Here is a 15,545-nt window from a genome sequence, read left to right on the forward strand (position 1 = left end):
ATGAGAGAGAGGGTGTCTGACTGCCAGCTTAGGCCCAATCCCTTGGGGAGTGGGCCTAAACCAGCTGGTGGTCATCCCCCGAGGGGTCCCAGACTGCGAAAGGGCACAGGCCGGGCTGAGGGACCCCCCTGAGTGCACAAATTTTTGTGCACTGGGCATCTAGTCTTATATGATAAAAACCTAATATGCTAAGTGTCTGGTCTTCTGGTCAACCAATCAAAGTGTAATGTGCTAATAAAAGAGAAACATGCAAATTGTTTCAACAGCTTGCTATGACATGCACTGACCACCAGGGGCAGACACTCAGACTGGTAGGTTAGCTTGCTGCTGGGGTCTGGCTGATCCGGACCGAGCGAGATGGGCTGGACATGCCCTGGAGCCCTCCTGTGGTCCCTCCCCGCTGGCCAACCTCCATGCACCGGTGGGGTCCATCAGCCTGACCTGTGTCCTTTTGCAATCTGGGACCCCTCGGGGGATGTTGGAGAGCCGGTTTTGGCCCAATCCTGCAGGCCAGGCCGAGGGACCCCACTGGTGCATGAATTCATGCACTGGGCCTCTAGTCTGATAATAAAGCTCTAGTACATTTACCCAGTGGAATACTATGCAGTTATATAAAAGGATTTCTTGCCTTTTGAGGCAGCATGGATGGACCTGGAGATTATTGTGTTAAGCAAAATAAGCCAGTCAGAGAAAGGCAAATACCATGTGGTCTCACTATTATGTGGAATCTAATGAACAAAATGAATTGATGAATAGAAACAGGCATGGATACAGGGAACAGACTGAGAGCAGTCAGAGGGAGGGGGAACTGGATGAAAGAAGGCAAAGGGATTAGCCAAAGAACATGTGTGCATAACACATAGACCCAAACAACAGTGTGGTGATGGCCAGACGGAAGGGGGGGTTGAGGGTTGGGTGGAGATGGGTAAAGGGGAATGGGGAAGCCTATAATAGTATGAACAATAAAAAAGAGAGGACTGTCTTGTTTTCATGGTTGCGTAGTACCCCATTGTACAAATGAGTCATTATTTTACCAATTCCTCATTGGTGGATATCACAGACATGCTACAATGAATAATATGGTTCCTATGTCATTTTGTGCATGGTTGATGATGTTTGTCAGGTATATGCCAATTGCTTGGTTAAAGGTATATGGGCATTTGTAATTTTGGTACATATCACCCAATTGTGCTCCACGGAAGTTCCAGTTGACACTTTTGCCAGCCATGTGAGCGCAATCTGTTTCCTTCTGTCTCACTAAGGGTACTAGCCATCTGAGGTGAAAATAATCTCACTGGAGTTTTAACTAGAAGTGTCAGAATTAAACATTCATCTGAGAACTATTTTATTCCTTTCTTGTACACAGATTATTTAAGTTATGCCAACGTTTTAGTTAGAATTCAATGAGGAGATCCACGTGAAGTGCTTTCTACAGAGCCTGTCACAGAGTAGGTGTTCAGGGAATGTTAACTATGATTATTAGCATTCTTGGCGATTGAAAGGGTTTTTGACAGGAAATGACACTTGAGTGTGAAAGCAGTTCTGCTCCTGGCAAGGCGCTAAACCTCTCTGAGGTCAGGTTTGCTCATGGGAGCGAGGAACTTGGCCTAGACTTTTCTCACAGCATGCTCAGGAAGGAGGTATGGCATGGGTGTGGTCTGCGAGGAGACCCGGAAATGAGACACCTGCCTCTAGGTTCTTGGGTTCTTGGCAGGGATGCACCGTCAGTCTGTGTGCATTTAAACATGTGAGTGCCATCTCATGAGGATGGGTAACAGTAGTTGTGTTTGAACTAGAGGCCAGCTAGTCACCTGTAAAGCTTCTCAGCTGCAATTGGAGTGCTGGTGGTTGAGCAGATCAAAGCTACTAATGCAAATGGGTTGGAAAATTGGTAATTTACTAGAATTCTCCCTCCCTCCCCAATAATATTACCCATTAAGAAGGGCCTTTCTTACTGAGAATGCAACACTTGAATGTTTTCCATTCAAGTGGAAAATGTTTTGAAGCGACTATAGCTAGAACTTCTAGTACTTACTGTCCTTAAGCTTGTGTACTAATTCCTGCTCCCTAGATAGTGAAAAGGCAAACCAAAAATTGCTGCTCTCTGGTAAGAATGTTTTCTACTTGTGTCAGAACACTGAGGATCTGCCTGTTTGTATGAAATTTTCTTTCATTTGCCGTTTCCCTTCTTTTTGTTTTGTCTTTACATTTCAGTTCTGTCTGCTACATATAATTCTGCCTATCTTCTCAGATAGCATGTAAATTCATATCCCAAACAGCTGTGGATTTTTACCTCTTGGTAGCAAAGTACAGCCTCCAGCATAACGCCTTCCTCAAAGCCAGCACTCAGCAAATACTTGTTGTTTTTTAGTTCCTTTAAGTTTGATTATCTCTTGGTCAGTTGCTACCAGTCACCAGAATGCTGAGGGAGCTTGAAAGTGTGCAGGGTGGTGGTTCAGCCCTTGGTGCACTACATTAAAAGGTCTTTGCATTAATTAGGTAATGAAATGCCAAAGAGTGTATAATTTTCTAAGATTTCAGTTTTCTTAAAACCTGAAACAATAGTTTTTATAAGCCTGATTTTATTAGAAGAGAAGTAAGCACTGCAATTAGTTTACGTATAGTTCACATCTTAGTAATTCCACTGCAAAGGGAAACAGTGATTATAAATCTTTCCAAACTTTGTACTTTTAGTTTACTTTTTTATTTTAGAGAGAGGGACAGAGAGAGAGAAACATTGATGGGAGAGAGAAACATAGATTGGTTGCCTCCCACACGCACCCTGACTAGAGATTGAATCTGAAACCTGGGTATGTGCCCCAACCAGGAGTCTAGCCCGCAACCTGTTGGTGTACTGGATGATGCTCCAACCAACTGAGCCACACCGACCAGGGCCTCTTTCCAGACTTTTAATGTGAAATTGTTTTTCAGTTAAAATCCAGTGCAAACATACTAAACCCAATTTTAATCCTACATAATTCATTTTATTAACTATGACCAAATAGAACATCTGTTAAAATTCCATACTGTTAGCTTCATGGGAAAAGAAAAAAAATCCGTTTGCTCTTGGAATTTGTCCATTGTTTTATTGTTCTGGGTTTTAGTCAGTAATGAGATATTCTTATTAAAATGAATATTAAACAAAGAAGATGAAATATCCCCTTTAATCACAGAGGTTTATAAAGAGAGTCACTTAATTGCATTTACATTGTAACTGTACTGTGGAGATATTCTGTGAAGAATGAACAATAGTTCACTTAGTTCATTCTTTAGTTCAAGAACCAAAAATTATTACTTCTCAAATATGGATCTTAGCCTCCAGTTTTTTTTTTATCATCTCTTAAATAAACAAACATTTTTAGAACAATTTAGTAAAATTATCTTCATGTAGAAAAATTACTGGAGCCCCTTTGTGCATATTTTCTCATGCTTGTTTACATGAGACCAGCTGCTCTTCACTTTCTTTGGACGGATCTCATTTGCACTGCGCAGTTTTGAAAAGGCTGTGAGTTCCCGTTGCAGCCTGTTGGCCACGTCATCCCGAGGGCGTACCAGTTCCTGGTGCAGGGATGTAAATGCAACAATGTGACTTTGATATCAACAGAGAAGATAGCTGTTGGGTAACGGTGGAAGTTGATTCTTCATTTTAAATGTTAGTGTCATGAACCATAATGCTGAAGTAGCTCTGTCTGTGTTGTTCCTTTGTTTGTGTTTTTCATTCCATATGAAACTTCCTCTTCTTTCATCTTTGTGTTTCAGTTTAAATTGCATTTAGGCCAAATAACAGAAAATCTGACTACCATGGCTGCACCAATAGAAGGGCTTTCCCTTCTATAACAAAAATCCTGGGGATGGTTACCTTCAGGCGGGTGTGCTAGTTATGAGGCATTGAGAACCCGGGCTCTTCCACTACTTGGCTCCCTTTAATGCTCTGGCTTAGTTTACTCATGGTCACATGATGGCTGCCTCACTTGTAGGCACTGTGGCTCTTTCGAAGCATGAAGAGGTGGGAAGGGCAGGAGGCAATAGTAGTCTTGCTTGCCACTGTTTACCTAGAAAACAAAAGCTTTGTTTGGACGAGGTGTCTCAGGGCCTCCCTGGGTTGCATGGGGATTGGAAGGTGAGTATGTATGTAAAATTCCAGCTTTTCAGAGTTGTGGGTGAAGGCAGGCAAAGAGAGGGTTGGGACTACTGTGACCGAGTCCCCTGCAGTCTGTGTCATGTCTGTCTATGTACGTCCCAGCTCAGGGTCCATCCCTCACACCGTTTCTCACACCTCTGGCTTCAGCCACGTATTTGGTACCCTGTTGCTCACATCCGGAACACTTGTCTGGATCATAGTTTTTGAACATTTAATTCTACTCTCTGAACTGTAATGTCGGTTTTTATCCTTTTTCTGCCATCTTTGTTCTTTTGGGCACGTGCGGAAGCTCTTCTTTGAAAAATCATTTGGTGTTTTCTCTGCAGTTATTCCGAAAACATGAGTTTACTCCAAAGTTGCTAATTTTTTATACAGTTTTGATTTTAAAATTAAGATTTCAGAATACCTATGTTGGTATATTCAGATGTAGACACTTTCCTTGAAAAATACGTAAATCACAATTGAAGTAATAGTAATGCTTACTAAGTACTTACAATGTTAAGGTCACTGTACTAAGCTCTCTGCCTGATTAGCTTATTGAATCATCACAGTAACCTGAACCATAAATAACCCTTGCTTTATGGAAATAGGTTTTATTAAGGTGGGGTTTCCCAAAGCCTCACATTCAGCAAGGGAGGACTCCAGGCCTGTGATCTTAACCCTGTGGTGAGTTGGACATTTTGCACTTTATATGCAGATAAGTGTTCCTGGGAGGGGGGAATATATATATTTAAAATTAATAGTCCATTTTGATATCTTTCTTTGGTCTTCAGACCTTAGATGGCATTAGTGCCATGAGTTTGGGGAAAGTAAGTTCTTAGAAGTTGTCTCCATGATATTAAAATAAAATTAATCAGAGGACAAGCAAACATTAGAGAATCAACTTTAAGATGTTCATGAAAAAGAGTGGCTTGTCAGTGCACATCATTCCATGTTTGCTTGATTTGCTCTTATTATCCAAGTGCTAATCAAGCGTCCCTTCTCTGAGGGGTCTGACTCTAGCCAAAATAGACCTGCCCCAACCCTGTCACTCACTCGCACTGTTATCTGAAATTATCTTCATTTCTTCTTTACAAACTTATCCTGCCTGCCCCTTCCCCACTCCCACTAGAATATACACCACATTGTGAGGCACCTACTCTCTGTTTTGTTCTCTATAATTAGCCTGTTATCCACAACCTAGAAGAGTACTTGACACATAGCACAGTTAGGAAATATTTGATGACCAAACCAAGGTCTTAATTATACTTGCTTCTCAGAAGTAGACTAGTTTTAAGGATTTAGATATTTCAAATCTCCAAAGGATGTTCAAGCTAAGATTCATTTGGCAAGAATTATGGCTTCCTCACTTAATTCTCAGGCAAGTTAGTGCTTTTCTGCTATATAAACTTTTCATACATCCAGTGAGGTTTTCCCCTTGTTTTTTCTAATAACAAGAAAAATGTTTCCTGGTGTTCTTGTGCCTTCCACAAATAGCCCTTATTTTAATTTTGTCATTTCTAGTTAAAGTTTGCTCCTATTAGTATTTTATATATAAAAACATTTTTGAGTGGCATATGTAAATAGTAAACAACTATTCATGATGAATATCCTTCATCAGATATATGCAAATTATGTACAGTGAATCCTGTGTGGGTCAAAAATTACTCTTGAGATTCTCAGGACTATATACTATCTCATAAGGAGTATTAAGAAACTAGACCGGCCGGCATGGCTCAATGGTTGAGCGTCGACCTATGAAGCAAGAGGTCACAGTTTGATTCCTGGTCAGGGTACATGCCCAGGTTGTGGGCTTCATCCTCAGTGGAGGGTGTACAGGAAGCAGCTGATCAATGATTTTCTCTCATCATTGATGTTTCTATCTGTCCCTCTCCCTTCCTCTCTGAAATCAATAAAATTATATTTTAAGAAAGAAACAATATTTATGTATTAAGAAAACCAAGTATGAAGGTGAAATCTAGGCTTTTTATGTGTAATTCAAGGATTGTGGTTGAAAGGAGCTATTGAAAATGTTTACCTGTGGGTTTGACTACCTGGATGCATATTACTTTGGGATCATATAATGATAATAGTTACAATTTGAATTCTGAATATGTACTTTGCATGTATTTTTTCTAATCCTTCAATAAAACTTTTTTACAACTCAGTAGGCTGAAGCTTATAACAGTTAATCCGACAGCTAGTATGTGGTAGGACTGAGAGCAGCAGCTAAGCTTGTAAGATTCCAGTCTGTGTTGCTTATTACACTTTGCTTCCTGCTCATGTCTTGCAGAAAATTCACTCTCCATTTCTCTCAGAATATTTCAGTAAATCATAGGAAAATAAAGTGGTAGGATGTTTGTAAAACTTGGACTAAATATGGTAACTTGAAGTGGAGCCCAATTTCTGAGTATTAGAGAATTCAAGAAGATGGAGCCATCTAAATTTGACAAAACACAATGAGATGCTTCAGTTGGGCAATAATATTGACCCTCCTTCATCAAGCCTTTGCTGAGGTTCTTAAAAATACTTTCACTGATTTAGCCTGCTACCCTCTTTTCTTCTCTGGTGTCAGCTTATGTTCTGAGAAACAGCACACTGGGTCAGAAAAAGTTGATAATCTTTGGCATTGAAATGATTTTGGTACTTAATCAAGTAATTAATAGTTAATTTATTAACTAGTGAAGAAGCAGAAATTGGGGAGAGAGAAGAAGATATTTCTTTTTCTTTGTGAGAACGCTGCTTTTTGTTACTGAACTTGATGCAAAAGTTGTGTTACAGAATTAGACAGTAGAGGGCACACAGCGCCTGTGTTTTAAATGTTTGTCAGACACTTGACTATACAAGAATCTGGAAGCTCTTGAGTTGATTTAAAAACCTTTAAAAATGGTTCAAATTAAGAAATGGAAATCCAAGCATAATAAATAGTGTTTTCCAATCCAAGATTTCTGAATAAAAATTATATTCATTTAATGCAGAAATAACTTCATATGATCTCCAAAAGATAAGAATTGCTAAGTTATATGTAACTATCAAAAAATGAATGTCACTGCCTCAAAGTATTTCTCCCAAGCTATTTTTCAAGCACAAGTGGAAACTGATAACTTTTCAGTTGGAGAAACTGACAGACACTACTTTACTCAAGTGATGAAGGTTAACATCACCAGTAATAAGATCTATTGACATCATACACCCCCAATAGGATGTACCTAGAAGGACACAAATCAATTCTTTAGTCTTCTTGCCAAAAAGTGCATAATCTCAGTCTGATCATCAGAAAACATTAGACAAAGCAAAATGGAGAGACATTGTACAAAATAGCCAGATTCATGAAAATAAAGATAAAAGTGGTCACATATAGGAGGGGACTAAGGAGACACAGCAAGTAAACACGGTGAGGGACCCTGGAAAGGAAAAGGGATATTGGGGGGAAACTGCCCTATACTTTAGCTGTTAGATAGTTGCAGCAGTACTGATAGCTGGTTTTGACAATCATACTCTGGTTGTTAAGTTATTAACATTATGGAAGCTGGTTGTAGAGTGTATGTGAACTCCCTATAAGCAGCACTTAAGAAAGTCTTTGAGTTGTTTCAAATATTAAAAACCTGAAAAAAATGTCGGATTTGGACATTGTATGAAATTATTTTTAAAAAGATCTTCTAAGATAATTTTTTTAAAAAAAGTAATTTCTTAAAGTTTTTTTAAAAATCAAAGTAATACATGCAATTGGTAACAATTCAAGTAACAGAAGAATTTATGATGAAAAGTAACTGTCTCTTGCCCCATCTTTCTCCATTCTAGTCCCATTTGCTAGAGGTAACCTAATTTAACTGCTTCTATTTTTAGCTCTTATTACATCCATATTGCTGGATAATACGCATCTGTAAACATCTGTTTCTTAATTTGTCAGTTTTAGATGTAATCTATTGAGTCTTTGGAATGGAAGATGTGATTTAGCTCACATTGCTGGTATGCTCCTCCCAATCCTGCATCATCTTAGCATCCAGTTATATAAACGCCATGTCTCTGATTATTTTAGAAGCGTTGTTAAGTATCTGTGTCTTTTATTTCATATCGCACAAACTTTCAGTATCTTACAACTTTCTCTTTTAAGTTAAGGCTGTTACTTCCTTTTTGCCACCGTACCATCTGTAACTTTCAAATCCCACTTTCTGGAATGACTTTCTCTCAGCTGCACTTTGGTCCTGGGTTGTCAAGATGGCTGACAGTTTTATCCTGTTCTTCACCCACAATCACTTCTTCCATGATTTTTTCTGGGTTGATTCTAAAAGTTGAACACTAGTAACTAGTGTTTTATTATTTTAAGACTTTATGAAGGATCAGCAGGCCAAGTAGGGTGCTAGGGTTATACTTCCTTTTGTATTGGTCCCATGTCACCCTGAAAGAGACTTTTCCAACATCAGAATCAAATCGACTGGCTTCTTGTACTCCCATCTGTTGCTAAAACTCACCCGATATTTTAATTTGCTGGATATATGGGGAATGAGCTTTCTTATGTATATTTTTCCCTTGGAGTTTCTACCTGCCCTTTTTTGAGGTGCATTATTTGCCTTTTTCATACATTTAAGTGTGACAATTTCAAAATCATGCTGTTTTTTTGTACTGAGTTTCTTTTTCCCATGGGGATCCTGGAACCTTCCATCTTCCTGTTCTCTGGAGTGGCCATTCAGTGTGTCTGGGCTTCTCCTCACTGCCTTCCTGGGCTGGCTTTGCTATGTCCTGGGCGTCCTGGAGCTAGGAGTTCAGACCATGGCTTTGTGGCCACCCTGCCTGGGTCTGACCACACCTCCACCTCTGACCAACTTATACCTTTGGTGCCTTACTGCCCTCATGTAAGGAAGTCATTATAACGCATAATAAATATCAGTATGTGGCTGATTTGTTCGACGGCTTTTATTGTATCCTGATATTTCGGTCAGGTAATTATCATTCGCTAGTACCTAATATAATTTACAAAGGTTCTTACTAATAACACTTGATGACAGCCATTTGAAAAGATTCTTTGGCCTCAACTGTTCCATTGTTGTTGTTTTTTTAAGTAGGAAGGAATTATGCTAATAAGTTATGGTTCTTAGAGAAGCATTTTGATTTTATCAGTTTAGTGTACTCCTAATTATATTTGGGAAATAAGTGATTAAACTTGTGTGTAGGAGCCTTTTAAACTGATCCAAGTTTTCTAATAAAATGCTCCCATACTCTGACCCACAGGTTATGTCTTCCCTATTGTATATCCATGAATTATTTAATACTTCTATTTGAAAAATGGAATGATGACCTGGTTAAAAATCACTTTGGGAGGAAGTTTGTCTTCTTCAGAGGGTAAACTATGTCTTTTTCCCTATGGAAGGTCTCTGTTTAGAAGAGACTATGATACGTCTTACTTGAGCAACCAAGATCTTGTGGAAGTTACACTTTCTTGCTGATTTACCTGTTGGTTCACACAATTGTTAATTGATCTTAATCATTAAGTTTTGGGCTCGTTTTGACTGAGTGAAAACACCAGACAGAAGGTAGTAATCTATGGGCAAGTTCTCATCACATTGTTTTTCTGTATTTCTGTATTTGAAAGAGTGAGTTAATTGAACTTATCCAGCACCTGCTCTTTGCCAAATGAGGTACTTTTCATGTTTTTTCACTTTATATATATATATAATGATTTCAGAGAGGAAGGGAGAGGGAGAGAGAGATAAAACATCAATGATGAGAGAGAAGCATTGATTGGCTGCCTCCTGCAAGCCCCTACTGGGGACTGAGCCCGCAACCCAGGCATGTGCCCTTGACCAGAATCGAACCTTCAGTCCGCAGGCCGATGCTCTTTCCACTGAGCCAAGCCAGCTAGGGCGACTTAATCTTTACAGTAATCCTAAAAGAACCATTATTGCCAACTGAGTGCTTGGAAAGTATGCACCCCCTTCACATCTAGTCATGATTCTCCATCAACCTATATTGTTTATCTGCCTCCCAGTGAGAAGACTGACAGTGGTGCAACTTGTTAACACAGAGTAACAGTTAATGGAGGGCTGAGTTGGGCCCTGAATTCTTTGAACTCTTAAGCTCTTTTCAAAACAGTGTATATATTTCCTTTATTTGTTGGGGGTGTGAATAGATTTTAAAATGAATAGTAAGCACCTTTTTCTTTCTTATCCTCTCCAAAATAGTTAAAACATTTATTCTTTTCCAAAATTTAGTGCTCAACATTTTGCTTTATTTGCTTTCCCCGTGTGTGTGTGTGTGTGCGTGTGCGTGCGTGTCAGATGCGATGGCTTCAGGATTCTTGCACGTGTGTGTGTGTGTGTGTGTGTGTAGCTTGCATATGCGATGGCTTCAGGATTCTTGCGTGTGTGTGTGTGTGGTAGGTAGCAGACATCCTGACACTTCATCATTAAATATTCAGCAAATGTCTCCTAAAACTAGAGTCATGCTTCTCATAACAATACCATTATCATACCCAAGAAATCGACACATTAATATTATCTAGTATGTGGTCATTTTTATCATCTTCCTATTGTCCCAATATAAGCTTCATAACTTTTTTCTCTCTGCAGGATTCAGTAAAGGATCTGCCATGGATTTAGTTTGGTTTTCCCCAGCCTTTTCCCCCATGACATTGACATTTTGGTAGTCCAAGGTAGTTGTTCTGAAAACAGTTCCATAATCTAGATCGTCTGTGCTCTTTATGATTATATTCAAATTAAGTTTGTGTGTTTGTGTGTGCATGTTTATTACATGGATGATGTTGGGTGCTTGTATTTTACTAGAAGGCACATCTGTCCCATTCTTGGTGAAGTTCAGTTTCATCATTTGATTAAGCTGGTGTTCTCTGGTTTTCTATACTCCAGTGGTTCAGTTCTTCCTATATTACAAAGAAGTAATCTATGGGGTAATATTCTGAGACCATGTGATTATCCTGTTCCCCAATAATCTTTCACCCAATAGTTTTAACATCTGTGGATGTTTTTTGCCTGAAGCAGTTATTACATTGGTGATTGCAAAATGTGGATTTTCCTAATACTCTTATTTTTCTCTGAATTTATTAGCTGGCATTCTTTGGTAAAGAGGAGCTTTTCTCCTCTACCATCCCCCCAACTCCTTTTTTTTTTTAGTATCCCTATGGATTCATGCTTTCTTTTTTAACAGCTGCATTGAGATATAATTTGTATGCCACACAGTTTACTCATTTAAAATGACAGTTCAATGGGGTTTAGTATGTTCCCAGATATGTGCAACTATCACCACAGTTGTGGGCTTTTTTATTCAGTACCTAGAGGCCCGATGCACAAAATTTGTGCATGGGTAGGGTTCCTAGGCCTGGCCAGTGATCAGGGCTGATCTGCGGGGCGACTGGCAGGGCAATCAAGGGGGACCCCCTGCTGGTACCCGCCTTGGCTGGCCTGGCGCCACCCACTCGCCGGTTCTGCCCTCCGCAGCCACCACAACTGGTCGCCTCCCTCTGTGGGGCGACTGACAGGGCAATCGGGGGTGGGGGGTGCTGGCACCTGCCTTGGCTGGCCTGGGGTCTGCCGGCTGGGGGCAGCTCCTGCATTGAATGTCTGCCCCCTGGTGGTCAGTGCGCGTCATAGTGACTGGTCTTTCCGCTGTTGGGTCGAATGGAACAAATGAAAGACATGATGGATGATTTGGTACAAGTTATAGAAAAAGTAAAAGTAACTCCAACATGCAGTACTGCTTTGGTGACCAGGGAGTCACCCCCGAGGCTATGGGAAGCAGCCTAAGGCTTAGCTCTCGTCGCTGTGTCCCAGGGTGTGCTTGTCAAAGAGATACTCGGCCATGCCAGTTTCAGGGGCTCCCAACCTGCCCAAGTTGGCTACGTGGTCACCCAGTTCTTTGATGGATTTCACCTGCTCATTCAGGTAGTGAGTCTCAATGAAGTCACACAAATGAGGGTCATTTTTGTCAGGAGCCAGTTTGTGCAAGTCCAGTAGTAACTGACACGCTTTTTTCCAAGTGCAGTGCACACTGCATTGCATTCAACCCTTCTCCCAGTCGTTATGGTCTGGTTTCTTGATAACCTGAGGGAAAACTGGCCACCTCGCTGGATCTGCAGCTTCATCAGTTTCTCAGCATGTTCCCTCCCCTCATGAGATGGTGAAGAAAATATTTGGCCAGGTTGTTCAAAGGCACATCATCACGGTCAAAGTGGTAAGACATGGGCAGGTAGACGCAGGAGGCTAGAGCTCTGAGTTGATCTGGTGGTTGCTGGCAGCCTCTGAGTCCCGGGGGTGGTTCTGTTGCACCTGCGAGGTGGATGTCATGGCTGCGGCTGAGGAGAGGTGCTGCTCAGCGGAGGAGCGGAGGCGGGGGCCTTGGGTCGTGGGGGCAGGGGGGGCGGTGTTCTGGGCACGGTGAGGAGGCAGAAGGCTGGCCTGGCGGCAGCTGCGGTACAACCACCAGGCTCCCTCCGAGCGCTGTGGAAGCCGGAAACCACGCCACTCTCCGCGAAGACTGTCACCGTGTTCTTTTTGATGTTCGCGCTGCCCCAAATGTGGCCAGTGGGTGCCTTTCCAAGCCTATTCCGTTCTTACATTTCTTCATGAGTCTGAGAGCTTCCCTGCTGGTGTGCCAAGGTGCCCAGTCTGACTTCGTGCTCTCCCCGCACCAGTCCTGTCATCAGCCACCTGTCCACTGAGCCCGGATTCCTTTTGGAGAGTGATGGCTAGAACCCTGGCTCTGAAGTCTCAGTGTATTCTTGCATTGAGGCTCTTTTATTGGGTAGAAAAGGTTTTAAAAATAAGTGCATTGTTTTTATCTCTCCATTTTCCTATTGTCATATTTATCTCAGGCAAGAATAAGAAATAAATACTGTTTGTTTATTTTTAAGGTGCCATACTGTAAAATTGACTTCTTTTACAGAGCTGTAAATTTTAACACATGCAAATTTGTTCACCTGCAGCACAATTGGTACAAAACATTTCCATCATCCCCAAACTCCCTATGCTTTCCCTTCATAGTCATATCCATTTCCCTATTTCTAACCACAGGCAATGACTACCTGTTCTCCATCACTATAGTGTGTGTGTTTTTTTTGAGGATGCTATTTAAATGGAATCATACCAAATGCCACCTATTGAGCCTCGTTTTTGTTATAATGCCTTTGAGAGCCATCATTGTTTTGCTATACCATAGTTTGTTTACACTTTCACTGATTGAAGGATGCTTGATTCCAGTTTGGGGCCATTGTGAAGAGAATTGGTATAAATATTCATGTACAGGTTTTTGTTTGAACATACATTTTCATTTCTCTAAAGTAGATATTAAGGAATGTGATTGCTAGGTCATATGGCAAGTGCATGTTAACTTTATAAAAAACTGTCAAACTCTTTTCTATAGTGGTTGTATAATTTTGTATTTCCACTAGCAATGTAGGTTCTGAATCCTCATCAGCACTTGGTTTTGACAGAATTTTTTATTTCAGCCATTCTAATAGGTGTGTAATGATATCCTATAGTGGTTTTCATTTTCATTTCCCTAATGGCTAATAATATGAATGTCTTTTCATGTGTTTATTCGCCATCCTTAGGTATTCTTTGGTGAAGTATTTTTTGCCCATTTAAAAAAATTTTAGAGAGAGAGAAAGAATGAAACATTAATTTGTTATTTAAGTTATTTATGCATTCATTGGTTGCTTTTTGTATGTGCCCTGCAACCTTGGCTTATGGCAGGAGTGGGGAACCTCTGAATCGCAAAATCATTTGGTCTGGCCCTGCCACGGCATTTGGGGCGAGTTAATTAAGTGCTTGACCAAATGTATCAGGCTAGTTTTTAAGTTGATAATTTTGTATAGCCTGTGAGTGATGTTATAAATATCCAAATGGCCCTTGGCAGAAAAAAGGTTCCTTACCCCGGCTTACCAGGATGATGCTCTAACCAACTGAGCTACACAAGCAGGGCTTTTTGCCCATTTTCAGTTGGGTTGCTTGTTTCTTACTCCAGTGTCTTTGAAAGTTCTTTATATGTTTAGAGTGCTAGTCCTTTGGCATGTATTTGGTTTGCAGATAATTTCTGATAACCTATAGCTTGCATTTTCATTCTCTGAATAGTATTAGTTGTACAATAAACGTTTTAATTTTGGTAAAGCCCAATTTGTCAACTTTTTCTTTTATGAATTGTACTTAGAGTGTCATGTTTAAGAACTTTACTTAACTCCAAGTCATTAAGGCATTTTTCTAATTAATACTTTTATCATTTTATGTTTGACAATTACATCTATGATTCATTTGAGTTAATTTTTATTTGAAGTGTAAGGTTTAGGTTGAGGGTTTTTTTTTTGCATATGAATGGCTAGTTGTTCCAAGATTGTCTTTTCATCCTAGCCAGTTTGGCTCAGTGGATAGAGAGTTGGCCTGCAGACTGAAGAGTCCCGGGTTTGATTCTAGTCAAGGACACATGCCCGGGTGGTGGGCTCAATCCCCAGTGTGGTGTGTGCAGGGGGCAGCCGATCAGTTATTCTCATTCATGATTGATGTTTCTATCTCTCTCTCCCTCCCCTTCCTCTCTGAAATCAATAAAAATATATTTAAAAAAAAGATTGTCTATTCTCAGTTAAAGTGCTTTCATCCCTTTGGTATAGATCATTGGCCATATTTGTGTGGGTTTGTACCTGGAACAAATTTGTCTGGTTATGTGCCAAGCAGCGTGTATGTTTTTCTTTCCTACTCAGGTATTTGTGTTCGTATTTTTGAACATCTCAGTCTTGAGAGATGGTGTTTTGATTTTCTAAGACATTTCCTTTTGTTTTCCATTTTTAATTGATAGGAAGGGCTGTTTAATAAGCCCCCCCCAAGTTTATGTCATTTATCTTTTTTTTCTTCTAAATCATCTCTTTTAAAAAAAAAAGAGCTGATAGGAAGGACTGACTGAAAACATCTCAAAACTAATGTCTCTTGAACTTTTTCCTTCTATTTTTGTAAGAATGACCTATTTTCTCTTGAACTAATCTACCTTTAATATATATACATCAATGTATCCAATGTTAAAAGCTTAGTTCTTCATCTAAGTTTGATTCAGCATAGTTAATATTATTTTCTTAGCTAGATTGTGCCACTTGATTTATTTGTTATTGCTCTTTCATTGCTATATAGTAAAGTAAACTTGACATTCACTAATTTGAAAAAGGAAAAGGTGCTATTAGTGTTTTATTTTACCCAAGCATGAAGCATGTTTGCTTTGAGAGTTATCCTCGTCACAATATATATAGTCCATCCGACCGTCAGGCTGATACATATGACACACATTGGCAATTTAAAAATGTTGACTCGCACATGTGCAATACATATAAAGCTCTCACTGGCACCAATTGCACTTGTGTGTTTTCATCTGTCATTGTCGATTGTGAATTTGGTTGACACTTCTATTATAGAGAAGGGTGAATAGCAATACTAAAATA

The 15,545-nt window shown here is 40.0% G+C and overlaps 1 protein-coding gene and 1 pseudogene across 1 annotated transcript in view; one reads left to right on the forward strand and one right to left on the reverse strand.

The window, feature by feature from the left end:
- The window catches only part of SLC25A26 (solute carrier family 25 (S-adenosylmethionine carrier), member 26), a 53,148-nt gene extending 43,502 nt beyond the window's left edge, over nt 1-9,646 (forward strand). Inside the window, exon 6 of the mRNA XM_015558238.1 lies at nt 9,350-9,646. Within this exon, the coding sequence (XP_015413724.1) occupies nt 9,350-9,400 (51 nt within the window). The 3' untranslated portion in view covers nt 9,401-9,646. The remainder of the gene's footprint in view (nt 1-9,349) is intronic.
- Nucleotides 9,647-11,862: 2,216 nt separating this feature from the next.
- LOC102753388 lies at nt 11,863-12,414 on the reverse strand (annotated as a pseudogene).
- Nucleotides 12,415-15,545: the final 3,131 nt, after the last annotated feature.

This window comes from Myotis davidii, unplaced genomic scaffold (assembly GCF_000327345.1).
Source record: "Myotis davidii unplaced genomic scaffold, ASM32734v1 scaffold189, whole genome shotgun sequence".
Lineage (NCBI taxonomy): Eukaryota > Metazoa > Chordata > Mammalia > Chiroptera > Vespertilionidae > Myotis > Myotis davidii.